At 54.9% G+C, this 27,510-nt stretch overlaps 9 protein-coding genes across 9 annotated transcripts; 4 read left to right on the top strand and 5 right to left on the bottom strand.

Moving 5' to 3' along the window:
- Window positions 1-457: 457 nt before the first annotated feature.
- On the top strand, window positions 458-2,245 carry UV8b_05372 (uncharacterized protein; the record flags this gene model as incomplete). Its single annotated transcript, XM_043142869.1, has 2 exons — window positions 458-992; window positions 1,098-2,245. The coding sequence occupies 2 exons, from the start codon at window positions 458-460 to the stop codon at window positions 2,243-2,245; spliced, it is 1,683 nt and encodes a 560-aa protein (XP_042998802.1).
- A 3,439-nt stretch (window positions 2,246-5,684) lies between these two features.
- On the bottom strand, window positions 5,685-6,170 carry UV8b_05371 (uncharacterized protein; the record flags this gene model as incomplete). The annotated part of the gene is made up of 2 exons (XM_043142868.1): window positions 5,685-5,908; window positions 5,966-6,170. 2 exons carry the CDS (start codon window positions 6,168-6,170, stop codon window positions 5,685-5,687), a joined length of 429 nt encoding a protein of 142 aa, XP_042998801.1.
- Window positions 6,171-6,730: 560 nt separating this feature from the next.
- On the bottom strand, window positions 6,731-7,151 carry UV8b_05370 (uncharacterized protein; the record flags this gene model as incomplete). The annotated part of the gene is made up of 3 exons (XM_043142867.1): window positions 6,731-6,753; window positions 6,813-6,924; window positions 7,053-7,151. The coding sequence occupies 3 exons, from the start codon at window positions 7,149-7,151 to the stop codon at window positions 6,731-6,733; spliced, it is 234 nt and encodes a 77-aa protein (XP_042998800.1).
- Window positions 7,152-9,338: 2,187 nt separating this feature from the next.
- UV8b_05369 (uncharacterized protein) lies at window positions 9,339-10,070 on the top strand (the record flags this gene model as incomplete). Its single annotated transcript, XM_043142866.1, has 5 exons — window positions 9,339-9,356; window positions 9,457-9,563; window positions 9,640-9,656; window positions 9,750-9,852; window positions 9,947-10,070. The coding sequence occupies 5 exons, from the start codon at window positions 9,339-9,341 to the stop codon at window positions 10,068-10,070; spliced, it is 369 nt and encodes a 122-aa protein (XP_042998799.1).
- Window positions 10,071-17,726: 7,656 nt separating this feature from the next.
- On the bottom strand, window positions 17,727-18,767 carry UV8b_05368 (uncharacterized protein; the record flags this gene model as incomplete). Its single annotated transcript, XM_043142865.1, has 1 exon — window positions 17,727-18,767. The coding sequence occupies one exon, from the start codon at window positions 18,765-18,767 to the stop codon at window positions 17,727-17,729; it is 1,041 nt and encodes a 346-aa protein (XP_042998798.1).
- A 690-nt stretch (window positions 18,768-19,457) lies between these two features.
- UV8b_05367 (uncharacterized protein) lies at window positions 19,458-20,026 on the bottom strand (the record flags this gene model as incomplete). The annotated part of the gene is made up of 2 exons (XM_043142864.1): window positions 19,458-19,651; window positions 19,753-20,026. The coding sequence occupies 2 exons, from the start codon at window positions 20,024-20,026 to the stop codon at window positions 19,458-19,460; spliced, it is 468 nt and encodes a 155-aa protein (XP_042998797.1).
- A 1,949-nt stretch (window positions 20,027-21,975) lies between these two features.
- On the top strand, window positions 21,976-25,272 carry UV8b_05366 (uncharacterized protein; the record flags this gene model as incomplete). Its single annotated transcript, XM_043142863.1, has 2 exons — window positions 21,976-23,855; window positions 23,943-25,272. 2 exons carry the CDS (start codon window positions 21,976-21,978, stop codon window positions 25,270-25,272), a joined length of 3,210 nt encoding a protein of 1,069 aa, XP_042998796.1.
- A 502-nt stretch (window positions 25,273-25,774) lies between these two features.
- UV8b_05365 (uncharacterized protein) lies at window positions 25,775-26,179 on the bottom strand (the record flags this gene model as incomplete). The annotated part of the gene is made up of 1 exon (XM_043142862.1): window positions 25,775-26,179. One exon carries the CDS (start codon window positions 26,177-26,179, stop codon window positions 25,775-25,777), a length of 405 nt encoding a protein of 134 aa, XP_042998795.1.
- Window positions 26,180-26,567: 388 nt separating this feature from the next.
- On the top strand, window positions 26,568-27,254 carry UV8b_05364 (uncharacterized protein; the record flags this gene model as incomplete). The annotated part of the gene is made up of 2 exons (XM_043142861.1): window positions 26,568-26,681; window positions 26,775-27,254. 2 exons carry the CDS (start codon window positions 26,568-26,570, stop codon window positions 27,252-27,254), a joined length of 594 nt encoding a protein of 197 aa, XP_042998794.1.
- Window positions 27,255-27,510: the final 256 nt, after the last annotated feature.

Here is a 27,510-nt window from a genome sequence, read left to right as displayed (position 1 = left end):
GCCTGCATGATTCGGCTCCCCCCTCCCTTTCACAAACCCCCCCCCCCCCCCCCCCCCCCCCCCCCCTCAAACCCCGGTTCTGTGTCGACGTTGCCCCCGGGAAAATCTGGACTCATCTTTTTCTGTCACTTTTGTTTCATCCTTACCAGATGGTCGGGTTCGCAGTCTGTTCCACAAATCCACAGCCTTCTGACACGACGAGTCCAGCGTGCGGTGCAAGCCTATCATCACGACATCAGCACAAGCGGGTACGAGTTTTGGCCTGGGTCTAGGGGAGCGGCGGTTTGCATCTTTTTCTCCTTTTTTCTTTTTCTTTTTTTGGAAAGAAATCGTTTCTCGGTAACCAATTACTTGGCTGATATCTGTCTCAAGTCAGAATAGGAACGGGAAGGGGCTGGAGTGACGCATGGTTCCAGGTGGATATCACAGTTCGGCGTCGTCTTCTTAAACCATCCGCATGTCTCTTAACCCCATCTTTGCTTTCCCCGATGATATGGTTCTGAACATGGCCGATAATATTATTAGGAAGGCCTGCGACCGTTGCCACTCCCAGAAGCTGAGCTGTAAACGTGTTGGTGACGAGGCTTGTGAGCGGTGCATTAGACTCCAAACCGAGTGCAAGTCGAGTCCCTCTCTTCGCTATAAGAAGCAGCAGCAGCAGCAGCAGCAGCAGCAGCAACAGCCACAGCATCATCATCATCATCATCATCATCAACAACAACAACAACAACATCATCATCATCATCATCATCATCAACACCAATATCAACAAGAACAACCACCGCAACCGCAAGCACAGCAACAAGCACAGCAACAAGCACAGCACCAGCAGTATCCGCGGCAGGTCCAAGGACACCCTAATCCGAATCAACAGCCGCCACAAGCTCCCCAGCCGCAGGGTCCGGCGGCGGGCATACAACCCCCGGTTGGTAGACGCTCCCCAAAGAGACGAAGAACTGGCAGTCAGCTGGACCTGGTCGTTGGAGAACAGGGTAAGTGATCCTCTGCACGGCAGTGTCAAGTCAGTGCATGCCCATTATTCCCCCGACCAATGATTGATAGCTTCATGTATTGACAAAACATGCTTTTTCTTTCAGACCTTCCTATACTGCAGCAACCTGAGGATCCTGGGAAAGAGGTCGTCGTCGCAGGTGAAACATCACTGGGTCCTGCGGATCTGGACTTTGCTCAGTTTGAGCAGCTCGGCTTCTTCTCGCCGCCCGCACCAGCACCGCTGCCACAAGGTTCCCTCACTGTGTCGGTGGAAGCGTTCCAACCCATCACTTCCTTTACGGAGCCGTGGGATCACCAGCTGAACCAGAGCAACAACGACACGTTTCATCCAACACGAACAACTTTGCCGGCAGCAGAGAGCAACCAGTTTCAAACGCCGGTTTCGTCAATCGACCTGAGGGGAGGTAGTATCCAAGGCCCAAGTGTCATTGACAAGCGCCGAAGGTCACGGTTCCGCAGCCGACCACGACAGATTGCCTTGCGTCACGCTGCTCACGCACCAATACCCAAATCAAACTCCCCGGACAACAACAACAACAACAACAACAACATTCACTGGATGGCGCAACTATCGGAAATCAACTCTCGGCTGCTGGACCTTGCCTCTGTTTTGCCTCAACCGCAAGCAGCCGTGTGCAATATCCAGGTCCTGGGAAGAGCAGCCGACGAAGCGTACCCAGACCAGGGTGGTTTCCCCATTGACGAAATGTTCAAGCTCACTCGGCGGGTGGCCGATGTTTTGGACCGATTGTCTGCGTGTGAGCAGCATGGTTCAGGAGCCGCTTCCATGGATAGCTCTGATCCCGGGAACTCCATGTTCGTGCTCTCTACATACGTTCGACTTCTGGACATGTATCAAAAGGTCTTCAGTCTGGTTCGCATGGAGCTGTCGCAGGCCGATTCCGAGACGTGTTTTCGGTTCTGGAGACTCCCTGATGTCCAAGTTGGTTCCTTTGCTGTCGATCCATCCCCGTCTCTGCAAATGTCTCTCACCATACAGCTGGCCGAAGAGTTCCTCGCTCGTCTGCGCGCCGCAACTGCCGCCTTGGATCCAGCCCTCAACTATGGCCACAGTCACTCGGCTACTGGTCTCGAAGATTGCGTAAACGGCAAGTCAATGTTCTCGGACGTGGTGGGTATCTCTTACAGAGCAGTCAAGTCCAAGGAAGAGAGCCTTGGGAAGCACCTAGCTGAGCTCCGAGACGAGATTGAAGCCTTTCTGGATCACTGATGCACGCCCCCGGCCGGGTTAATGAGCAAGTCTTTTGGAGGATCGAGTTTGTGTTGGCGCACCCACCAGTAGGGAGATGACTATTGTTTCGAATACGAGTGGCCCCGCGAAAGCGTCGGAATTGGGTCCCGGCGGTGCAAAACTTGCACAAGTCCAGGGGTCTCTTCCAGTGTCTTGACCGGGAGCCCTCATCTTGTCCAGAACGCTGAGCCAGGTGCTGCTCAAGCCTAATGTATTTTCCCCATGTTGTTGCGGTTCGGATATGCCCTCCTTCTATAGGCCATACATAGATAGCACTTAATAGCCATGACGTTGTGCCGCCGCTCAAGTCGGGTTTCACCGCCATCCATAGTGCAGAGTATCTTTCCGTTGGGTTGTTGGGTGATTTGACTGCATAACGGTTGGAAAGTTGGTTTCCGGGGGGGGGGCTACCAGTGTGCCGACTACTGGCAGCTGTATCGGCGTTTGTGAGATGTGCGAAAGCAGATACTTGGCGGGAGATTGTGCAACAAAGAGAAAGAAAGAAACTCGAGGGCCAAGAACGGACCGGACGTGCATACCATGTCACAAGCCCCCCCCCCTGATTCCAGTCGATGATGGGGATACCTATCTCCACTGGACGGTCAATCTTCAACACGTCTGTCGTATCTACACACTTGTCTCTTTCCTTGCCCTTGACCTTGCTGGTCTTCGATTGACGTCTCCAGCGGGTATTTATTAGCCTGATTCGCTAAAGCCAGTGAGTCAATTACCAAAGGCCGTGTGTGAGGGACACGGGGCAGTCGTCCCGTCCCATCCAGATCTTCGGCGTGTCGCAATATCTGGCCATATCTTATACCTTCTGGCCCACTTGGCGAGGTCAAATCTGCCAGGAATGGCCAAACTTTTTGGGGCAATTTGGCTCGGCCCGAGTTACTCTTGACTGCTGTGTGATGACCAGCCCGCCTGCATGGGCTTGAGTCACTGGACTCTCGAGACAGCTGTTGCTGGGCGCGCCCTTGAGGTGTTGCCGAGCTTGAGGAAGGGGGGTTCCTCGAATGATGCAACGTCTTTCTGCGTCCGCCACCCCCAATCTTCATGGCTCGGGGAATGCGCTATCGAGGTCCGTGCTCGCTGGGTACCTACTCTACTGAGCATGGGTGGTGGCCAGTAACCGTAAAAGCGTAAACTGCAAGTCGTAGTCGTGTAAAATGCAGCTTCCCCAACTCGCAGAGACTTGCGACTGCAATGAGCCGGCTGTCAAAGGCGCACATTGGACTTGGTGTTTTTTCTCTTTCTTTTTTTTTTTTTTTTTGGCCCTCACAATGAACCGACCTAGCGTGACTCTGCTTACGGAGGTATGCTCCCAAAGTACTAGCTAGTACTGGCGGTTGTAAAAAGAAAAAATAATAATAAAAATAGAAATAAAAGCCAGGACGTGGTCGGTTCGACGAGTATTCGGGGAGTAGGCATCCAACATTGATTTGCCCAGGGGCCTAGCTAGGGCTGGCTGATTCGGATCTTCTAGTGCTAAACCCAAGCAAGGGTGTCCTCGTGGAGCCGATGAAACAGAAATCCAAATCACGGGACGGACGGTCTGCAGTCTGGACTTCCGGACTCTGCTGCCTTTTTAAAAACACCCTTGGCGAAACATCCCTGTAGCTTGTGAGTGATGGTATGTATCAATTTGCATACCCTCCTTCTTTACCCAGTCCTACCCAGATCGAGTGGAGCACCCAGATCCCCGTGGAGCTATTTTCCGCGCATTTTCAACTTTGCTGTTGTCAAGGAAGCATATGGGGTAAGCCAAGTTGAAAAGCCCAAAAACCGCGGCTCGGTAAGGGATGGAGGACTGGATCATTTTCACCTGAATTTACCATGGCGACGGCGCCGTTGGTGCTTGGCATTTGGCAAGACTTGCTTTGTCGGAGAATCCCCTGAACCGCAACCACAACCACTCCGTACTCCCGTTCCGTTATCCCATTGAAATGGGCTTGGCTGGCGCCTTGCATCGGCAGCCCCCTCCCCCCGGCAGTTATCGTTGGATGCAGCAGCTTGGCGCAACTAGCTCGGTAGGTAAGGCTTGGAGGGATGGGATGGTGGCCGGCTCGCTCCACTCATGCTACTAGGTAGCCTACCCACTGGAGATTGCAGCGGAGTTTGAACCCATCTTTCCGTGGGCCGCTGTGACGGTTGCACGATGTGATATGAAGGAGGCTTGATGAAGCTAAGCCAAGACGTGTTGTGGTGGTGGAGCCTATATACGCCTAGTAGGTGGGGTCATGTGACAGCCGCGCTTGACGCTCAACAACTTCATTCAGGCTCGACTCGACTCGACTCGACTCGTATCGTCTCGTCTCGTATCGTCTCGTCGCGTGATTATTGACTTTTTAAAATCCCCCCCCCCCCCATGCAGTCAGCGGCTCAGGCGCGGGCGCGGCTTTTTGGCCCCAAGTTCCATCTGTGATGTTGACTATAGTCATCGTAGCATCAGGCATCTAATCTTTGTTTACGCTTTTGCTTTTGTGGTGGTATGACCTCGGAAACGTCGAGCCAAAGTTCGTTGGGCATCAACATGGCTGTTTCATACAGAGAGATAACGTGCTCGATCGAGCATTATCACCAGGGCATATGATACATTGACACGCAAGGACTGCCGGTGCAGCGCCGGTTTAAGCAATCTACATTACTTTACATGTCAGCAGCCTATGCCTTGAACTGCCTTGGGTCAACCATGTTATAAATGAGAGGGCAAGGAGAGAGGCCAAGGAGGGGACATCAACAAATAAACCGAAGTGTGCCCCACGGCATTGGGGTGCACCCGCGTTAGGCGCACTTGGCTCTCTCAACAATGTCAACAATTGTCACGTCACAGTCAAGTCTTGAGCTGGAAGCAAACAAGAGCAAAAGTCAATGAATGAATGGCCCGGCCCCACTGTCTCTGGCCAGGATGGACAAAAGTATTTGGCTCGCATCGTATTGCTTTCACAGGTAACGACATGATGTCTGTGCTCCTTGGTCAAGTAGGTAGTCAAGACGAACAATTCGTCTTGATAACCCGTGTCCCCGAACCACAAACAAGGAATGGAGCCTTGTGGTCTTTGTGTTGAAGCTTGACTCGTCATGGATTTGCTCCAGTCCGCTGTGGCTTCGGAAGTTGCCTGGATTATTGTGGCGGATGGGTCGAGCCGTGCCGATGTTGGGCAGAGCCGTCGTGTCACATTGGACCCGAAAGCGTGCACACGACCGACTAGGGTATGTACTAGGGTAGGGGGTCGACCGTCGGAGTGAAGGTGGAAACGGTGGGGTCGAATAGTTCTAAGCTCGTAATGCTTGTAATCTACATATCATGATCCTGTCCTCCACCTTTCCACCCTCTGCCTCAGCAGACCCTTGAAAGCATCCGCAGATTGACCAAACGTCCCTCCTTTCTTCACAGGCTGAGGAACCACAAGACGCGTTAGAATGTCGCCGGGCGGTTGTGAAACGGCTGCAGCAAGTCATTATCCCACCATCCCATCCATACCGTCCTTCTCAAACGGCGGTTGGAATGGCTCTTGGTAAGGCTGTTGGTAAGGCTGTTGGTAAGGCTGTTGGCAAGGCGGTTGGGAAGGACATCTTGGAAAATACGGCATGGCCTCACCGGCCAGACGTCAACATCGGAAACGTGCACGTCCTTGAAGCCTACTTTTTCACAATCAGTGTCCATCACAATCATGTATGTCATGTCATGGCCCTTACCCACTGCCGTAGCCGCGGCTTCTGGCTCGCACCTCTTATTCTTATGCGTGCGAGTCCCAACTGCAGGTGCATGGTCTCTCTCCCGCCTGCTTTTCCCCTTGGCAGCCGCCGGGTTGCTGAATTGGGCGTGGTGCACCAAACCGTGCCAACCAGTGACCACCCCGCTTTGACATCCGTTCTTGAGCCCGTCATGAAACGCAAGCATAGATTCGTTGCATCGTTCTTGGCTACATGAGAACAAGTTTGAGAATGTTCCGGATATGGCTGGACATGTATCCGCCTCGACTATTGGTCGATTCGCTAGAGAATGCCACTTCAATCCTGGTCATCACATCTTCACCGGTCTCCACATTGAAACGGCTAGGGAGACAATGTTTGCCCTTGGGACTCCTGGGACATGGTAAACTGGTAAATAGTACGTGCATGAGCGTTCTGGGCCATCTCTTGGCAGGCTTCCGTGTAGGCATGGCTAGTCTCCGTGCTCATCGCGTGACTCCAGAGAAGTGAGGGTAGGACGCTGAATCTGCAAACTTGCAGCTGGTGTTTGCAGTACTGGTCAGCGAAATTCAGGTACCAATCATTTTCCATCCTTGATGTCTCCCATTAGTTCCATTGCAATCCGTATCTCGTCCAGAAACCCAATATACCTGGGCATTTTCCCCGAGCTTTCGGAACGCCCAACCCCTCCTAGCATTGAGCATGCAAGTGGTTGGAAAATGGAAAAAGGGGGCAAAGACGGTGGTACGTATGTCTTGCATGTCTAGGCTAAGGATGTGGTTCTGTGTGGTCTTGTAGGCTCACGTTTATGGTCAGTACGAAGACGTTCTGAGTGGGGTGGACGTCTTACATATGTACCAAGGTCTTCCGGGCCGGACGCAATAGCGTGTCTGCGTGACGAGGTTCAGGAAGCAGCCATTTCCGTTCTTGAGACCGCCGTGGGAGCGCAAGGAGGGGGTGTGCTTAGGGCAAGTTCAAGACGCAAATACCACCACGTGGTAGTTGAGATGACTGCAGACTGCAGGTCGTGTCGTCGTTTCGTCTGAGCTGGCACGCTGTGGTTGACGATGCGGGTTAGGCACGAACAGACTTTATAGTCTTGGGTTGGCGTATGCAAATAGGTCTGGTTGGTTGTGCTGCGATGTGGACGGACATGGTAGGGAGAAGAGAATAATGGCGTGGGCTGCATTGCAGTTGCAGTGTCTTTCTTTTCCGTGCCGCCTCTATGTTTTGTCTTTATCTCCTCCGGCTTCGATTTAAGGCGTGCATTTCGTTGCTGGGCTGGGAAGGGCAGGCCCAGGGCAGGCCAGGTGTCACAGTTCGTACCTGCCTCAGATGCCTAATCCACCAGACTGGACATGCACCGCTGCAGCTGGCGGCGTCGAATGCCCACCAAACCAAAACCGACCAACCCTCCATACATCAACCTTCATCGCATTGATAGCTTGCTGCCGTTTCTGCCGTTTCCCAGCGTCAGCACAATGCCCAAGAGCCTTGATGACGAGTTTCGCGGAAATTAAAGGAGGCATCCTTGATGCTGGGTTCAAGCAATCGGGCGCTGACGTGCAAGCGCAAACCTGACGCTGCACGGAAGCGACCTGGCCAACTTGGCTGCGATGCAGCAATGATTCTTGCCCAAAACACCACAGCACACCACTGTACTCCCACTCGCACGACGTCTGGTTTGGGTCCGCGGTTCTGGTTTGAGCGGAACAGAGGCAAAAAGCTGACACCAGATATCCCCCGTCTGTAGATGAACTAGAAGCTTTTCGCGGTGGGATCCACCATACCATCAGTTTGTCCGTTTGTCCGTTTGTCCCCGCCCTTGCTCTCGATTCAGCCAAGCCGCACACTAACAGGTAAACTACCTACTACATAGTAGTTAGTTAGGTGGTGATGTGATGGCCCATAGGCTAGCAGTCTCCTGCATTTGTCCGCAGAAAGATGCCGACGTTAAGCTTTTGACTGGATGATTCCAAGTCTGTACGCCAATGCTCGGGCGAGTTCTCGAGTGTATAAGAAGGGGAAAAAAAAAATAAAAATAAAAATAAACCTCGTTTCTCATGTCACCACTTACAAGCTGTTCGACGTCATTACAAGAGTTTCCTGTTCGATCGACCGCAACATTATTCTTTGGATAATGCCCCTGGGCGCCTGAGCAAAGTAGCGAAGATGGAGGTCAAACTTCATACCCGTCGCAACTGGATTCCTAAGTCATCGTCGCGATGATTCAGTCTCGCTCGGCTTTCCCTCCTCCCGCTTGCGGCGTCTGTCATTGATTTATGCTGGAACAAGCTTCTGTCACAACCCGCAAGCACCCCGAATCTGCGCCGGGAAAAAAAAAAAAAAAAAAAAAAAGGTGAAAAGCAGGGCAGGCGAGACAAGTTCACCGACATGGCAGCCAACAAAGTCCGAGTCAAGCAACGGAAGACGTTACTCCACTGTTACAATGATACAGCGATGCCGTTGTGGTGCAGTTGAAGCAATCGCACTAGCGAGGCGGGACGAACTTGAGCGCAGCGCGAAGCGAGTCTCGGGACGGCTCTGGGGGAGTTGCAGGTTGCAGGTTGCAGGTATCAGGCATTTTCTGGACGACAAGGCCAGAGTTATCGGTTCTGGGCTCCACAACACCCACGCCCACGCACCAGACCCCAGAGGCTTTCATGCCAACCAAAGATGATGTTGGACACCACCACCAAGTTTCCACGCCCCTCTCTTTTGGGAGGGTCTCGTTTTGCTGCCTGGGGAAGAGCCTAGAGGGGGGTATAGGAATCCAAGTAAAATCACCCCTTGCCTGACCTGCCGGGTGGTGTGTTGTTTTCCTACCCTGGCTTCTCGCACCCTTCTCCATGTCGGCTGGCAAAGTCAAGTCATTGTGTGCTAAGGGCCTCGACATCAAAGGCAGGGGGGAAGACGATGGGTAAAGCGGAGACTCCTTTGCCAGCTTATTCACCCTGGCAGTAATAAGAATGGCCGCTGCTCAACATCGACGCCTTTTTCCTCGATCGTCTTTGACTGATGAAATCTTTGGGAAGAAATCACTGCCCTATCGTTGTGCGGATTCAGTATTTATCTGAGAGAAGCCTCGTCCTTGGATGAAAGAGAATCCTCACCATCTTGTCTCTCCAGCACGTTTATTATTCCGAGCCATCTGTCACCAGACTACTACGCGCAAAGTACTCCGTACGCCGCTGACAAGATAACCTAATCTGGCACCCCGTTCTTGCTGTTCGGTTGGACCTTTGCAACTCTCACTGTCCCGGCCCCTGGCTCTGTCCTTTTGTCCAGGGAACAGCTTCGTTCCTCGACCAAGACTAGGACGGGCTCTCCGAGTAAAGGTTTCAGGCTTTGACCTAGCAGCCATCACACACACAACATGTGCAACTACATCTATGTAAGGAGCCTATACATCCCGAGCCCAATGGGGACGTGGATCAGCGTTAACAGAGGTACTCTTTTTCTTTTCTTTTCTTTTAACGGTTTCTTCCTTTTAGAAAGAGATGAGCTGCCAACATCACTACCATTTGGTGGAATCGTGGTGCTCCAAGTACATCGAAACAGAACGGAGATGTCCGCCTACAATTGTGAGCAAACAGTATTGGTGAGTTTCCCGAGTAGACGAACAAGTGTCATCAAAGCGATGTTTTGGATGCAAAATAACTCATGCGTTAAGCTAGGGGTGACGATATCTGTTGTACGTGCCTAATCTTGCCTTGCCCCTTGCCCCCTCAAGATTCATGCGTTTCCCGGACCTGGTTGAAGTAGAGACTGATATACAAAACTGCAGCGGCCTGCCGCGAACGACAGCAACCAAGCAATCATCCTTGCGCAAAGCTGATTCAACGGCCAGCCCCGAAGACACCATCCTCGTATCAACATGTGGTGGCACGGTAATGGTCCACATGGGCACCGTACAGCTGCGTGGCTCCGGCTCGCCACAGGTGCAATTTTTCTGCGCGACTGAGACGGTGTATGGACGGCTAGCACTCCAGGACAGATGAGAAGGTTAAATCTCAACAGGAGGACTGGGACGCTGGCAGAGACGGTCAAATCTCTCCCTTTACTGCAATGGCCCATTGTGACGGCTGCGCAAAGCAGATGTCCTTGAAGAAATATCTGTTCTCGCTCTCCCACACACACCCTTCTCTTCTCTCTGCTCCCCCCTTTTTTTTTCATTTTTATTTCTTTTTTTTTTTTTTTTTCCCCAAGCGAACAAAATTCCCGGTATAAGCGATTTATGGTGGCAAGCAAAAGGATTCTAGCTAGCGCTGCACAAATCAGGCTCCCCTACTGCCTTGGGACATGTAGTTGCAACATTATCTGATGACCTTTTTTCTTTTCTTTTTTTCCTTTTTTTCCTTTTTTTTTTTTTTTTTTTTTTTTTTTTTTTTTCGATTTTGCTTACTGTTCTCTCGTCACGGATATCGCGGTTCTATGTGCTTTCTTCCCCGCTACCTCGCCGCGTACTTTGTTTGAGGTATGTACCATTGAGGGTCACTGGTGGGCTTGCTGGCTCTTCTTTATTACTGGCGTCTGTCTGCGAGTTTTCGCACCAACTTGGAATATATCATTGATGGGAAGGAAGGGGGTTCATGGGCGGATTCCCACTACGACAGCCTGCCTATGTATGTACCTTGGGTTCCTAATAAGTACAGTACAGTACATGCAGTAGTACATAGCAACTCTGGACCACCTTGGACAGCCACCAAGATGGCAAAGAACAGCAGCTGTGAGTGGGCTTGTGCGCAAGTGTCAGAAACATGCGTGCGGTAACTTCAACCAACAGCGGTAGCTCGTCGACACGGCCTGTCTCGGATAAGCACCACAACGAGAGGCAAGGTGTTTGATGAGCAACAAACATGCGCCGGCGCCTTGAACGCGCGACGGGCTGTGACATGGCGGTCATGTGACTTGGCTATTGACTTGCGCGGCAACCCGCAACCCGCAACCCCCCACCCTCACCCTCACCCTCACCCTCACCCTCACCAAAGGCTTTGGCCGTCTGTCGAAGCAACCAGACGCCAGCCGGCGGTCTGCTGTGCAACACACGGGGCCCCACTCGCGCAACTGTTGACCAGCAAGCAGCAGCAAACAGTCGAACGGGGCTAGCGCTGCAAGTTCCGAGCCCAGAGTCCAGAACTTGGCTTCCGCCGCAAAAAAGAAAGTTGCCCTGATGCGTACGTTGCTTTCCCTTTTTTTTCTTTTTTTCTTTTGCGCCCCCCCCCCGCGCTGGTCAAGCTTGGGCCAGACATCTCGTGGTGCAGGCAGCCAGCCACAAACGTTCTCGATCCTGCAAAGGGGGAGCTTTGGGCGAGTCTTGCATAACTCCTTGCAGCCAGACGTTGCCAGAATCAGTAAGGACTCGGCGCCAGGACTTCAAACTTGAGCGGAAAATACCCCATACGTCTGGAAAGCCCTGCCTTGGCAGGTGTCGCGCTACAGACCAACGAGATAGGCTAGCAGGTCCAGTGGACGCTTCCATCTTTCAGCCGCTATTCAACACAGTCGTTTGCTCGGGCAATAGCTGCGACGGCTGCTATCGAGGTTGCCCAGACGACAGTAGTTTGTTGATTATGCGCAAGCTCACACAGCCTTGTGCCTGTGTTCCCTCCCTGACCTTGAGGGGAGGGGGGCCCCCGAGGACAAAAGCGGTGAGAAGTAGAACCGGAAATCGCGTTTGATGACAGGGGATGACGACGAGTGCAGCGCAGCGCATGCGCAACCCGTCCACATCTTTCTCGAGTCCGTTGTTGCTTCGAGACGTGACGGCCCCTCGACTCGACTTTGTCGTTTCGGCTTGCATCAGGGCCCACGTGTCATGGCAGGAAAAGCTGCGATGCAAAGCCGGCCGGCCTCTTGACGTCGTCGGCTTGCAATTGTGGGCTGATTGCGGAGCAAAGCAATGGGCCCAAAGACCAGAGGGACGCGTCAATCTGGCACCTGCAGTTGGGCGAGGTGGTGGTGCCGTTCGTGGCTCCCCGACCCGGCTTGGGGCCGTGAACGGGTGTTCCGGGGTTGGGGGGGGGGGGGGGGTGTCATGGATCCTACCTGCTTTGCCGTCTTTGGATCCAGCCTCTTGGTCAAGCCGTCAAACGTACTTGGTTAACTGACCGACTGGGCCTCTAACTGATAAGTCACTGCCGCTGAAGCCAATCTCCCCGGATCCGAAGACACAAGACCCCGTTCCCTCCAAGAAACGCGAGGCAACGGGATGGGAGACATAGGGCGGTCCAGACTCTGGAGTTTGTGACCTCGGCAGGGCCACTGCAACCTTAATTGATCGGACGAGCGGGAAATGGTTCCGCAACTCGTTGGATGACCAGGGCTGGACGAGACAAGAATAAGTGGACGGGGCTTAATCAAAGGCCCGAGGGAGGGTTTCTGGAAGGGAGAAGGGACGGAGCCCGGGGGGGAGTTGGCAAATTGCGGGCCTGGTTTGAGCCACCAACGCGGCGAGCCCCTTGGCCGACCGAGAAGATCGTCGCTTTGTTCCTTGTTTCTGTTTTCTTTTTCTCCCCTCGACGCCGAGGGCCAGCAAAGTCTTACATGTCTGGACAATAGCAGACCTTGGACCCGTTTGATTTTGAAAACAGGCCGTACCGAGCGCGTCGTCACGGGAGAGAGGGGCCCCGGGGGAGGGGAAGGGGAAGGGGGCGTTGTTGGACGTCAGGACTCAGGGGGGCTGCCACTGCCCCTCCGGCCAATTCCCAGTTTGATCTCGTGGGGACCGGCCGAGGTTGGCATGTCCCGGCACCCTGGCCCGGCATCCTGCACTTGTCGAGACTCGAGAGCCCGTGTTGCTGCCCCAGGAATCAACGGCCGCCGGTTTTGGAGTTTGCAACGCTCTTCCCGGCTGCCTGTTGCCTGCTGAGACCTGCATTGTCGTCGCCCCTAGATGAAACAGGCGATTCGCATCGCATCTGCCAGCATGGTTTCTGGCAGGCCGATTGGGCATCACGGCATCATTCGAACGGCCGGCTGACCAGGGGGTGGCATGTTGGCATTCCACCTGGCTTGGCGTCGCTTTTCTACTTCAACTGCCATATGGTGTGGGCTGGTCAGCTGTGATGACTGGCATCTGCCTCGTTCACTGCACGGGAAGCATGGCCGAGTTGCGTGCGCAGAGAGTGGGTTTCGCCTCGTTTCTTGTCAAGATGAACCAAGAAAAACACCGCTTGCTCCGACATGATGTCAAGAACCGGCCAAGGGAAAACAGAAAGTTGGCGGTTACGCATCATCCCCGCAATTGAGTGAGGCTTTTACCGCGCCGCGCCGCCTGGTCGTACGACGAATCATAATGCTCCCGCAAGCCCGGGATGGAGGGGGGGTCCTGACTCCAGACTCCTGGATTTCTGAACTCGCAGGTGTAAGCGGCCCACCTCTGCGATCTCTGTGTGTTTGAGGCTGAGTTGAGCTTTGTTTCCTCTGCAGAGCAAGCCGTAGTCAAAAAGCAAAGCGCTGTCTTGCTGGCAAACAGCCCCGAGGGCCTCGGTCATCCTCCGGTCCAAGTCACTATAAAAAGAAAAATGAAAAAAAAAAAAAAGGCGGAAAAGAAAAGAAAGCCAGTCGGCGAGTCTGGTGAACGGTTGCGTTGAATCTCATCCATACATTCTCGCATGAAACCTGTCAGTGTAAAAGACGGACAGTGGACGCCGTCGACAAGAGTGACTTGACTGGCTTGGCTGTTGGCTGGCCCGCAGGCATCCATGGGCCGCGATCCGCGTACGGAAGGTGTTTATGCATCAACGCCATGATTGACCTCCACAGGAGTTCGAAAGGGGAAACGCCATGTTGTTGTTGTTGTTGTCTTGAGGTCGAAAAGCAGCTTCATGGGAGGGATTCTTCTCCATGGCGAAATACGTGCAAATTTCCCAAACACTGCGTCACTTGGGACAACTTGTTTTGGTACTACGTGACGTGACGTTAACGCCAGGCAGTGGTGAAGAAGTTGGGAACAGGCTTTCGAAGCCAACTCTTGAACCCGTTGGTTCTGACCGAAACGGCCAGTTTTCACGTCCAGCCTTGATCACAGGGTTTATATCCCGGTGGTTCCGCGCCCCTGTCTTTCCCTAGAGTTTCGCCATGTTCCAGGCAAAGGTCGGCGGATCTGCTGGACACGTCATTTCCTTCGTATACCCGGCCACGGGGCGTACCAACTCATCCAGTAGTCAACGTTGATGCAGTGCCTGCCTCTCTGGTCCGAGCAGCTCCGCGTCAGGCCGGCTTCCGTTGTTACGCACTAGCATGCCAAGCTGCGAGGTCCGAGACAAAGAGTCTCAGTCTCCCCCCCCCTCGGTGTCTGTGTGAGATAGAAATAGGTCTCAAGGGATAGTTCGGTTCATTCGTCGCATCTTCATGCAAGTAATCGATGCGCAATTTACACAACAAGGCCGACTCGGCCCCTGTTACAAACGGCCCAAGCATGCCGACGCTTCTTGGCCAGAGTGGAGGTCCCTTTCCTGCACGGAAGTGAAAAGGAACAGGAGGAGCAACATGATTGCTCTGCTGGTGCCCCATGAGCACGTTCTCATGGGCCCGCACGCCGGGCAGCCGGGCAGGAAGGAAAGGGGAATAACACGGAACAGGCGGTATTTGTAACTCATGCCACAGGTGAGTTCCAAGCTTCATTTCCGCTGCACCAAGGGGTCTCAACACCGCTGTACCCTGCTCCAGCAACCGCGGGGCAAAGGCGAAGGGCCGGATACAACGCGTCTGGTCGCACCATTTGCAATGACGAAGCGGCTGTGTAAGGGAGGCCCTGCGAAAAGGGTTCAGAGGGAAGAGGACTCTGCCGGTTAGAGAATCCAGGTATGGAAAAAAAGGCTTCAAGCGCTGAAGCTCCTTCACCCCTCCCAGCAGGCCCTATTCGTCCCTGGCATATCTGACATGAACTCGCGCAAAGACAAGTCTGCGTGTGCCAGTGCAAAACAACAGGGCTTTCCTTGCATGATCTTATCGTCAGGTGATTTGGAATCGACGGGCTTCAACCCTTCGAAGCCTTTACAGCGGCCAACACGCTGTTGGAACACTGTCTTATCCTCGGTTTCCATTTGCACCGAAGCGCCGTGTTTGCCTGCCAAGGTGGCACGAGTAAGCGGGCAAAGTCCCAAGTTTCCAGCAGCTGAGTTGTCAGCTTTCGTTCTCAAGTGCGCCATGTCCTGTCTTGCTGCGGCAACCGTCATCTGTGGTCGTTGCTTTCAGCCCTTGGTGAAACAAAGACTGAGCCTTTGCATACAAGTGCGGTGCAACACTCGTACGGATTCGACATCGCAATCCTTGAACGGAGCAGTCGATAGAAAAGAGGGACGAGTTGAATCATGGATGGGACCGTGCTTCCCCCAACAAAGAGCTCCTTTCTGCACCTGGCCCTTGCTTTGGTCATTTGTGCTTTGGTCCTGTGCTACTGGACTAGACCCTCACTGTTGGTTGTCTTTTGTTCGTGATTACCTATCAACCCGCATCGCAGATCTGGCGCAGTTTTGGCTTTTTCTCATCATAACTGACCTGTAAGAAAGTAAGTCAAGTGGCCACAGAAAATATCGAGCGGGTGAGCCCGCCGAAAGATTGTGTGCTTAGATTTCTTTCTTCCCTACCTGTTGGCTCGCCATTCTTTTTGCTTTCGTGATTTTTAGTCTTCTTTTTTGCTGTTTCTTCGACTTCATTTACCACGCCGTCGGTAAATGACGCGCTCAATGACATGTCGGGGGAGGGAAAAGAGAAAAGATGGGGAAAGAAGCCACACTTATGTTTCCCAAGGTCTGGGAAAAAGAAACGAGACAAGCCTAGGTCCCACTTAAGGTGTATAACATGGCCTTTCGAAGTCAAGATGCAGATTGCAGAAGGCCACATGGTTTGTCTTGCATCCACCTTTGACAAGGCGTCGTGTCGCATGAATGTGATATGAAAATGTCCGATAAGAAATTGTGATTGTTGGGGCCCGGGGGTGTCCAAGCTCCGTCCGAAACGGATCATGCTGGAATGCTGTCCTACACACCCAACACGGCGGGTTTGAAAATAACGAAGGGCCCGTGTCTTGTGTTGCTGTTACACGACGCAATGATCGAATGGTGCCATTTCATTCAGCGTTTTGCATGCCGATCATGGTACTTTCACCATGGTTCTTTTCATCGAGATGTCCGCAGCCTCATGAGGCTGCCCAGATCGCTCCCGTCCAACAACAATACACAATACTCGACAGATCTTTGCTTGCTGCCCTCTACAAATCGGCTGCAAGTGCACTCATGGTCGCTCTTTCACCGTGTTGCGCAGCAACTGAATCGCCGGGCAAGTCGTTTCTCAAACGGATAACCCAAGTCGCAAGCAAGAACACCTTGATGGATCGAAGTGGACAAGGACGAATCCTGGCCAGCCCCTGTTTTGCAATAAAGGGGAATAAGAAAGTTCGCCGCAGTTTCATACAGAGTTGTCAGCTGCAGTTTCGAAACTGATATATGACTGGTTTCATACCAGGTAGACAGTAATTCCCCCCGTGCTCATCGGGCAGCGCAAATTTGCTTCATCGATAACCCTCGTTTGTTGCAACAATCCAAGTCGCAAAATACATCATCGTCTGTGTCGGACGTCCTTCTAGAAACAGTCTCTGAGCTCCAAGTCCGACTCAAGTTCCAGACAAGAAAGTGATAGGTGGGAGCTTAACCGGCGGCCCTTCGTGTCATTCCAACATTCTGAAGAAGCCTCCAAATGTGCTCACCCCCAAGACATTATGCCAGGCATGCCTTGGCGACCAGCTTTAATGATGTGCAGGGTAGAGAAGGGTAGGGTAGGGTTAGATATCAATCACTATTTCGACTCACAATTGCATGTTTCCGCCTTGACTCTCCTTGCTGAATCAACGAGGGCCTACTCCGCAGTCAAGGCACAAAGCAATTAAACTATTCGGGGAATTGCACCACCGATCCAAAAACTACACGCCGCGCCGTCGTGTCTGGTTGCCACGAGTGCTTAACGTGCCTCCTCCAATCACCCTCCTGCATCAATGGAGGGGTTGCCTGGAAGCGGCAACTTATCCGATGTACCGGCACAGATCGGGAGATATATTTCCTCCATGCAGATGACATTAGCCGTTCTTGTGAACTCGGAGAGGATGTCAAAACGCATGTCAAGTGCTCTGTGTCGTGGGGGCAAGGGCGATGCTAAGGTCATCGGAAAGACTCTGTTCGCCCTGAAGAAGAAGCTCAGCAAATAGAGCCAGCATGTGGTTGACCAAAAGTGTGACGCCGCGCCGAGTGCGGGTATATTGTGCTTCTAATACTGCGACAGCTGCTTCTCCGGAGCCCAGTATCCTGCAACGAATCAGTCAACGTTTTCCAAGTGACATGAGGTGACAGAGGCTACGAGATGCAGGGTATCCAGTCAAGCTAGCGGAAATAATCACTATCCAGTCATTTTGAACGAGTGTTTTCTATTATCACTATTTTTTCTCTCATGAAAATAGAAAGATCGACAACAAATAGAAAGAGGTGAATACTTGATTTCTCGCCGTATATTGTTGCCCAAAGAGGAATTAGCCGCTCGCTGCAGGGCGTTCGTTATTTGTCTCGCAAGCTGGTTCCGATAAGCATTAAGAATGGTTGATGACTGTTTCCACGCCTTAACCTTCTCTTAGTTTGCAAAAGGGTACAATCAAGCACCCTGTGAGTATCTAATAGACCGTTGAAATGTCAATACCTAGCCAAATCGAAAAAAAAAAAAAAAAGGCTTCATGCACTCACTATCAAGGTTGAGAATAATACATCAAGGGGGGTCATTTTTCATTGCTAATTGCAGGATAGGGATTCGAGTCCGTGGACACTATCGTGATCTTTTGAACATAACCAAGCAGTAAACCTGGGGAAAGGGCATCTTCAAGCTCAGAATCATTAGGAAGGCGGCCTTGCGTCAATGAATTTTGTATGGCTTTTCGGATGTCACTTGAACTTGGCGAAGTAATAGTTGCATTTCGATCCGAAGGCTTGAAGTAATATTGTCGAATAGGTCGTCTCAATGTTAGACAAGTCCATAAAACGAGGGACCATTCACAAACGCCAAGGGATGATACCGAATCTGCAAGGGACATTAATGAAGCAAAATTACCGCAGCCGCTGCCACCTCGAAAGCCCTCACCCTGGCAATTTGCAGTGGTGGCGACGTCGAGTGTTTCGCCAACAAAATGAAAACTCCAAGGCGAGCAACCTGGTAACTGTCCTAGGGTGTGTTGAAATCGAAAGTCAACGGGCCGAGAGATATCGCTGGTGATGGCTTCCGTGCAATTCCACTGACCCGGGTCATAGGTAGCTTGCCTAGTCACCCAATCGGGGCCAACTAGAAGCAAAAAGCACAGCTTGACTCTCTGCTTCTTCAGATTTCGCAACATTTGTTTCTGAAGTCGAGTCAATGAATCACGACAGTCGTTGTACAACCATGTGTCATTTTTCGGAAAGGAGCTCGACTCTGCCCAGAGACTGATTCTTTGAGCCTTGTCGAAGGAAAACCTGGAAATATCCTCTCGGGCTCTCCGTTTCAGTTGCTCGTCATCGTGGGGGAAAATGATTGCGCCCCTGATATTCAGAGACCTTGACAAGCTCGATAAGATGGCGTTGAGAAGCGCCGCATGCCCACGGTGAGGTGGATTGAACGATCCCGGAAATAACAGTATTCGATTGCGAGAGGTGTCTGATGAGATGACGCAGTGTCGATCAGGCTGATTAACGGCGGACAGGAGGGTTTCTGAAGGCGGTTCTGTACGGGTCTGCTCTGCACTTTCACGAGCACAGTCCCATATCGTTCTGTGTGTTGCCGCGCACATGGAGCAGAAATTTGCAGTAATTGGTCATCTAGAGTTGCAAGGCTAAAAAGAGTCATTTAGGAGAGACTTGAAGATGGAGTAGGTCTTTGCCAAGTGATGGCATTTTCGGCAGCTGTCCATTACGGGTGCCATGGTAGACCGACAGCTGGCAAGGCCGGCAATACAAGACGGTAATAACCATCTCAACTGGACTTTAACCTTGGGGCGCTTTGGCGAGAAATCACCATGCTCTTTCAAGAAATTTCGGGTCAATGATTCCAAGACTGTAAATGTGGAGTCATCCGTGTGGTGCGGAATGGGGTGTTGCGGCGGGTGATACATATAAAAACGGCCGTGATACCTTTGCAATCATTTGGCGTTGTAGTTCGGTTGGAGAGGGCAACTCATGCAAGGCAAGGAATGCCTGATTTCATAGACGTCGGTGACTGATTCCATACATGACATGGCGTCGTACCATGACTGGATTAAACATCTCTAGATAAGAAAGGATGTCGGGATGAAAAAAAAGACCCGTCTTGGCAGCAACAGGCATTTCTCGCTGCATAGACACCCGGCAGCTCTCGGAGTCACAAGTCAAGTCCCCATATATACATAGCCTCCCTTGTTGATACGTAAATTATTCGAGGATTTTCATGTCGCGTAGAGCCTTTGGTCAAGGTCAATCGTCCTTGGTCACCCGATTTCTAATGCTTACACAGCTATCACGAGAAGCGCAGTGGGCAAGCACAGGGCAAACAAGAATCCATAAGCCGCAGCGACGGCCGAGGCAGCAGATGTCTTGACGTTGCATTCGAGAAAACCGTTTCCATTGGCTCCCTGGTGCGTAATCACCCCGGCCAGCTTGCAATCGCGGGTGATGATGACACGGTCGGGACCAGGGTTGCCTGCGAGTTGTCAGGGCCAAATCCATCTTTTTACAGTCCCACATCCACATGGCTGAGGGAAGAGTTGGAATGCAGCGGTGTCAGGGGTGGGCGGCGCTTACCAGAGAAATAGACTTGGCCGTTGGAGAGGATGGGGAATTCGTAGAATGGCCCGCTCAGTCCGCCAAGGTTGAGCTTTTCAAGATTCTTGTACTGATGGGGGTACATGTTGGTGCCAACAGAGGTGCCGTTCTTGACATAGGAGCAAGAGGCATCGGACGCCTTTGCGACAGCGTCGGTGCTGTACTGCCGGTTGCCGCAGACGGCTGAGTGGCCAGCGGCGGCGACAATGGCGATCAGGGAGAGGAAGAAGGCAGCTTGAGGCGAGAATCTCATCTTGCGCAGAGGCCGGCGGCCGTATAGACAGTATAGACAGGGCTCAGCTGACTCGAGGTTGGGACTGGTTGCCGCAGAAAGGAGGTGTCACGAAACGGGTTTTTCAAACTACTTGCGGCGAGAGAGAGACGGACTGTTGCCAAGGGTGCAAATGGGAGTCGAGGCTGATGGTATGATTGCGCTGGCCTTTGCTTTTGTGACATTAGCCATGCGCATCGAAGTTGATGGGAAAGCAAAAGCTGCCGGCATGGCTGAAAGTACGGAGCTGACAAGCATCGCATTGCAATTGACTAGACGAAAGCTTGAGGAGCCACCAGAGGGCGGCAGCGGCTGTAGTAGTCTGGTAGTTTCCTGCAGCTGGTTGACTGGTTGGTTGGGTGGGCAAGACATTGGCGTAGGGTAGTTGGTACGTGACCTCTTGCCACCTGCATGCCATTACCAATGACCTAGGTACCTACCTACCTTAGGTAAGGACTGGAGGTAGGTATACTAATGCCTGGGTATCCGTCGTTTCCAGTTGGTTCCCCGTCCCTATGTCCATGTCCCTATAAAGGCCGGCTGGACCCTGCAGCCCCAGGCGCCACGGCGCCACGACATCGTGCCAACCCCAGGAAAGTGCCATGTTTGTTCATGTTGCTCATGTTGCTGGCTGGGGGCTGGCAGCTTTTGACAATTCGATGCCATCTCGGGGGCGATGCAATGCCTCTTGCAGTACGCAGTACTCCGTACGGAGCATGTCTCCATCTCGGCGCCTGAAGCGTATGGTATGTTGCGTGCCAGTGCCACCATGCCATGCCGATGCCACACAACATTACTACATGTAGTGTTCAACCAGACAACCCTCACTTCCGTTCCGTTCCGTTCCCTCTCCCTCTCTCCTTTTCCCTTGCCCTTCCCTTCCTCCCCCCCATTTCCCCCTTTACCTCTCTTCTTCCCTCGTGCTTTCACCGCTCGTCTCGTCACTCCAACGTGCCCACGTCCTGCGCCATCACGCAAAGCAGCTGCTGCCTCTCGTGGGGGGTTCGCGACTGCTTACACCTGGCAAACACGGGACCCCCCACCTTCATCTTTTTATTTTTTTTTTAATTTTCTTTTTTCTTTTTTTCTCTCTCTCTTCCCTCTTCCCTTCCCTCTGCGGAAACCCCCCGCCCCACCCCCGGCGACTCAGTCTGGTGCGATGCGCCCAATATAAGTTGCGCGTGGAGATACGCTGACAGCACGCCGCGCGCGCGCGCCTGCCGTCCAAGGGGCCAGGCCCAAGGCCCAAGGCCCAGGGCAGGTGCTGCCAAGGTGCTAACACTGCTAGCTGCTGCCCTGCCCGGCTGATTGTGGGGGCTGGGCTTTCATTGGTGCCTCGTGCGGCCTCCTAAGCCGCCCGCCCCTCCCCTGTCCAGCGTCCTGATTTGCGGCTCAGCGCCCCTCGAGCTCGAGCCCCCAGCCCCCGATCCAAACGAGGTCAACAGGTGGTCGGTCAGTCGGTCAACTGATCAAACTCGGGTTTTTCGAGCTTAAATTTCGGTTCCACCATGGATCCAAGACACCAGCCGCCCGCTTCCGAGCCACGCTCCAACAACTCCTCTGGCGGCTCCAACCCAACCTCCAGCAGCGCTTCTTCTCCTTTTGCTCCCAGGCCATGTCCGGCTTCCTCAGCGGCTTCGCCCCCCTCGCCGACTCTGCACACCTCCCATCACCGCCATCACCGCCATCACCGCCATCACCACCACCACCACCACCACCACCACCTTCAACATCAGCATCACCCCGCCGCGACGCCTGCCTTTACCCAAGGCCCTGCCCAAGGCCCTGCCCATGTCCCCCCCCATCTTCGTCGAACCTCCGACACGCCCCCTCGCCCCGCAGGTGCCCGGAGCGCCAGCTCGCCGGAGCCTGGCCATTCGCGTGCGCAGAGCGCCTCGTCGCTCCTGACCTCGACGCAACTCGGTCGCTCAATGCCTCCACCGCCGACCTCGCCCACCCAGGGCCAGCCTGCCGCGAAACCGCAGCAGCAGCAGCAGCAGCAGCAGCAGCAGCAGCAGCAAAAGCACCATCACTCGCAGTCCCAGGGCTCCTTGAGCTATGGCCCGCCGCTTCCCCCACGACCGCCACCGCCTCCCCTGTCCGTCGGCCCTCCCAGCTCCTTCCCGTCCGCAAGAGAGCTTCCTGCCTTGACCTCTCTCGCCAGGTCCGGAGGCGCCGTGGGCAGTTCCATGTCCATCTCTTCCATGCTCGGCGGCCCTCCACCGGCCTCGCGTGAATCCCAGCAGCCCCCTCAACATTATGCGCCTCACGGGCCGCCCCCGCCTCCTACCTCGGGGCCTGGCTTCGGCCCATCGTCGTCGTCTTTGCAGGCGTCGCCGCTGATGCATTCTGCGTCGTCCGAATACCCTCCTTTCCGCCGTCCGCAAACCCCCGACCACCCCCCGAGACAGCCTTTCGACCCCCGAGGGAGCGCCGCCCCGTCTCCTCGCGGTGGTCCTTACTGCACCACCCCCGACGTGCAACGGTACGGCACCCCCCAAGGCTACCATCAGCGCCATCCATCCGCACCGCCCGACACGTCGAGGGATTCGGGCAGGCTGTCGGTCGGTCCGCCGACGGCATCAAGTAGCCACGCAAAGCCTCCTTCCTACGCTGCTATGCCGCCACGAACCATGGATGTGGGTCGCCCTGAGGATCCCTACCCACGCCGCGATGACGGCGGTCGGCCAGCGACGGGCATGGGCATCGAGTATAACCCCGAACGGTCGGGGCTGCGTCCGGCTTACCCATACGATGAGAGGTACCGAGCAGAAAGGGATCGCCAGTCCGTGACTGAGCATCGTGGGAGGGAGGGTAGGGAGAGAGGCTACTCGGGCGGAGCCGATCCTCGGCGTCAGCACATGTCTCCTCATGAACTTGGCCACCCTGATGCACACGCGAGCCAGTCCCCGTACGGACGACCCCCGGATCCGCGCGATCCACGAGATCAGTGGGGGCGACCCCATCCTGATGCCAACGTACGACCTCCTACAGAGCACCACCAGCGTCCCCAGCAACCAGATTACGCGGCATCAGGACCCTATTCGCACCACGGGCCGGCGTATCAAGGCGCTCCGCCGGAGCATTATCCACCGACGTCGTCGCACCCCTCCCGCCCTTCAGCGACCGCCGCACCCGCGCCGCCCCCGCAGGCGTATGAATCCGACCGGGCCCGTATAGATCAAATGGACCAACATCAGCCGCCGCAGCCGCCGCCGCCTCCGCCGCCTCCGCCGCCTCATCACGGGCCCCATCGCACTCGCGACGAAACCGCGGCGCCACCTGCTGCGGCATACAGCAACGTCCACCCTCCTCCGTCGTCGTATGACTCTGCGAGAAAAGGAAACGACGATCATCATGCGCCCAACGGATTGCAGCGCAATTTGCTGGCCGTCCAAGACATTAGTCGCAAAGGAAGAATGTCGCCGTTGCCTCAAGCTGTACAGGGCGCCCAGCCTCAGCAACCAGGACCGGGTGCCGAACCAGGAATCAAGAGCGAGTTTGGCCGTATGTTTTCGGGAATTGGAAGCGGTGTCAGCGGTATTGGCATGTCCAGCCCCATCACGTCCTCCTCGGCCGTCACCTCCCTCGTCGCTGGTCCTGGCTCGCATCTCGGCGTCACGAAACGAGACGATGCCGACATCACGGCCGACCCAGGAGCGGATCATGGAGGCAAGGCACCCAAGGCAGGTAGAAGACGGAAACTAAAGGATGAAGAAGGTCGTGATGATGATAGCACAGGCCGGCTTACCCCTGCTGGGCGGGCCAACAAGCGACCCAAGGCGCACCAGCACCAGCACCATCACCATCAGTAAGTTTGCGCTGCACAATTGATGCAACGACTTTTTTTTTTTTTTTGGGTGTGCCAGACTTGGTCCCCTAACACTGCTCAATGTAGTCACCACCACCACCACCACCACCCTTCTCCTCAAGGTGCCGCGCCGTCACCAACAGCAGGAGTCGCTGCATTGAAGAGTCTCAAAGGCAGCACACTGGTGGGTTCACCCATGGACAAATCTCACCATCACCACCACCACCACCATGGCCCGAAAGCAGGGACGCAGACGCAGTCAGGCGGCCAGACCAAGGCCGCGGCAACGTCAACGGCTATCCCACCCAAAACGAAAACCATTGTATCCTCCAAGGCAGTCCTGGATTCAGTCGCGCATCGCCCCAGGCATCATTTGGGAGATTTCATTTACGAGCCTCAACTGAAACCCGAGCGTGTTCTTCCCAACACCCCAACGCACCGGGGGTTCTCCTCGAACCCGAAACCGCTTCCTTGGGACATTATCAAGGACAGAGAGAACTGCACGTTGACGGTCAAGGTTCCGCGCATTCATCTGTCCTCTGTAGCCCGCGAGGAGATCACAGCTCGGGCGTACCTTTGGGGCACAGACGTGTACACGGACGACTCGGACGTCGTCGCAGCCTGCATCCACGGGGGGTGGATCAAGGGTGAATGGACCGAGGACGTCGATACGGCAATGCTGGACCTGGAGCTTGGGTTCGGCGGTAAACGGAAACAGAAAGCTCGGGTCCCTGAACTGCCGAGTCGAGAATCCGAAGGCACAATCACGGCGCCTCCGTCGTCGGGACCCATGGCGGTCCCAGCCAACCGCGACCTCCATGTCAACATCCTGATTCTTCCGCGTTTGACAAGGTACTCGAGCTGTACGCGCTTTGGCATTACCAGCCGAGAATTCGGCGGTCAGTACGGCGGCCGACACTCCGCGCACGATGGAATCAGCTACATGATCAAGAGCATCCGCTGGGTCGAGAATGGGGGGCAACCGCAAGCGAGGCTGCGAGGCCGGGCGCGACGGGAACGGATGCGCAAAGCCATGAGGGAGGTAACAGTCAGCTTTGGCAACATTGGCGGCTTAGAGCTGGGACAGGCAAAAGACGGCAGCGCCAAGACGACGACGACGACGACGACGACAACGACGACGACACCGCCGACGACGACGATGGCGACGACTACTAGGGGAGAAGTCACGGGCAACTGGACAAGGGCGGATCAGCAATCGGCTGCTCACGTCGACCCGGGCGAGAAGCAGGATCAAGATCGAGCAGTGAGCGAGGGTAACAAGGAGAACCGATCCGGCGGAATCTCGGGGCCCAAGGAGATATCCGAAGGCCGCAAAGCCGCAAGAGACGAGGACGCTGGGATGGCCAACGCCGCAGATGCGGAGAGGAGGACGGCGGTCGAGGGAGAATGCAAGTGACATCAGACCATTGTAAGGTTGGGGGGGGGGGGGGGGGGGGGGTGGATACAGTCGGAAAGGGGGCGTCGCTGGCAACAAGCTCTGTTTGCGATTTTTTGTGTGTAGTATCATGGACCGACTCAGCGAGGCGATTCGGCAGACACGGTGGGCATTTACGGCCTATTTTGTACATTTTGCGGCACTCTTGAGTACCTACATGGCTGAGGAGGACGCCCACGGACTCGTCGTGCAAAAAATGAGTTCAGCCCCGCGATGCGGTGACGCAGCGGGCCGTCACCGCAGCAGGCGGCAACCATTTCCTTTGCCCCTTTTGCCGCTGCGTCTAGGAGTGTCAAGGGGCCTCTCCGCCTCCTAACCAACTCTCTGCGGTCTCTATGCGCCACGGCTAGTTTGCCGAGCGGACACCAGCACCTGCCAACCACAATGGCTGCTCACAACCATTCAACTCATCTCGCATCTTTGTGTCTCGCGTAGCACGCCCTGTCGTCCCGCCGGGGCATCTTCAAAAGTCCGTCACGCGTCCATTGTAGCTCCAGTCGCCGTCGCCCCCCCACCGCAGCGGCTCGTTCTTGGGCCCGCCCACCTCCCCCGTCCGGGGGTTCTTGTCGCCGCTGAACTCGGGCGGCGCGCCCCTACAGTACGCGGGGTTGACGGCGTCGGCCTCCTTCAGCGTAGGCGGCGCTTCGGCCGGCGCATCTGGCTGGGACAGCGGGGCGGCAGCCTGGCGCTGGAGGCGCTCAAACTCGGCCTGCTGGGCGGGCGGGAGCTTCGGAGGCGCGGGAGAGGCAAACGACGAGGAGGGCCGGGGGCGCGGCGACGGCGTCAGCGGCGTCAGCGGCGTCAGCGGCAGCAGGCAGGAGGGTTTGAGGGCGCGGCCGAGGGCGGCGCGGGTGACGAGGAGACGCATGGTTGTTATGGTTTTTGCACACGAAGAAAAAAGAAAGAAAGAAGGGTTTGAACAAGGGAGTGCTCTGGTTCCGCACAGGCGATCCAAAGGAGCGGCTGAAATGTTTGCCTTCATCATCTTCATTATTCAGCGGCTAGGGTGGGCCGGCTGGCTAGCGGCTGGCTGGCAAGTGGCGGAGGCAAAGTGGGGTCCCTGCTGGCCTCGGACTCCTATCCACCTCGAGTCATCGTCAAGACGGAAACCAAAAGGGGTCGCGAAAAAAAAAAAAAAAAAAAAACCACTTGCGGCTCGTAAACAACCCAGGGGAACCAACCGTTCTCGACCGGAAAAACATTCCTCGCCAACCACCCGCAGAGGCGACGAGCACGCCCACGCCCCTTCCGACCCCATGGCTCCCGACGGCCGGCCCTCCATCGTCGGCCCGCCGGATGGCCCCGAACCCCCGTTCCCCTACGTGATGCAAGGGAAAGTCATTTCCGGCTTCGGCCGAGGCTCCAAAGAGGTCCGTCCCCCACGGGGCTTTTGCCCGGTCCCCCTTCTCCCCCCCCCCCCGCGCAAAGATCTTCTCGGGATCTCATCATCACCCTCCCCGCAGCTGGGCATTCCTACCGCCAATCTGCCCGTCGACTCGGCCCTCACGCCGTGGATCGCGTCCGTCCCCTCGGGCGTCTACTTCGGATACGCGTCGCTGCTCCTCCCCCCCGAGCACCCGCAGAGGCAGGGCCTCTCTGGCGGACCCGCGTCGTCTGCGTCGTCGTCGTCGCCGCCGTTCGCCGTCTTCCCCATGGTCATGTCCATCGGCTACAACCCCTTCTACAAGAACGCGGTGCGGAGCGCAGAGGTCCATGTGCTGCATTCGTTTGCGGCCGACTTTTACGGCGCCCATATGAGGCTGCTGATACTGGGCTACATTCGCCAGGAAAAGGACTACGAGAGCCTCGAGGCCCTGATAGAGGACATCCGTTTCGATTGCGAGGTTGCCCGGAACAGTCTGGACAGGGGCGGCTGGACGCCCGAGGCCGTCAGGGTGGAGGGCTACGGTCACGGAGCCGACTGGTTGCTAAGGGAGGCGTAGAGGTTCGAGCAAGTCACGATGCGTAGTGTGAATCGAAACAAGTCGGTGCTTGTCCTGATGAGCATTGTACGAAATGGTAACCTGTGTCGCGGGTATCAGAGAAAAAGAAAAGGAGGAAAAAAAAGAAAAAAGGAAGAAGCAAAGGGACTGTTTGTCATCCCCAGACATAAGAAATCCTGTCAACACATGCGCCTCCTCTTGCTCAGCACGAGGCTCTGCTATACCAGACTGTTCCATGGACAATGTCTCCCCCCCC

The sequence above is a fragment of the Ustilaginoidea virens genome, chromosome 4 (genome assembly GCF_000687475.1).
Source record: "Ustilaginoidea virens chromosome 4, complete sequence".
In the NCBI taxonomy this organism is placed as follows: domain Eukaryota; kingdom Fungi; phylum Ascomycota; class Sordariomycetes; order Hypocreales; family Clavicipitaceae; genus Ustilaginoidea; species Ustilaginoidea virens.
This window is presented reverse-complemented; position numbering and strand designations above follow the sequence as displayed.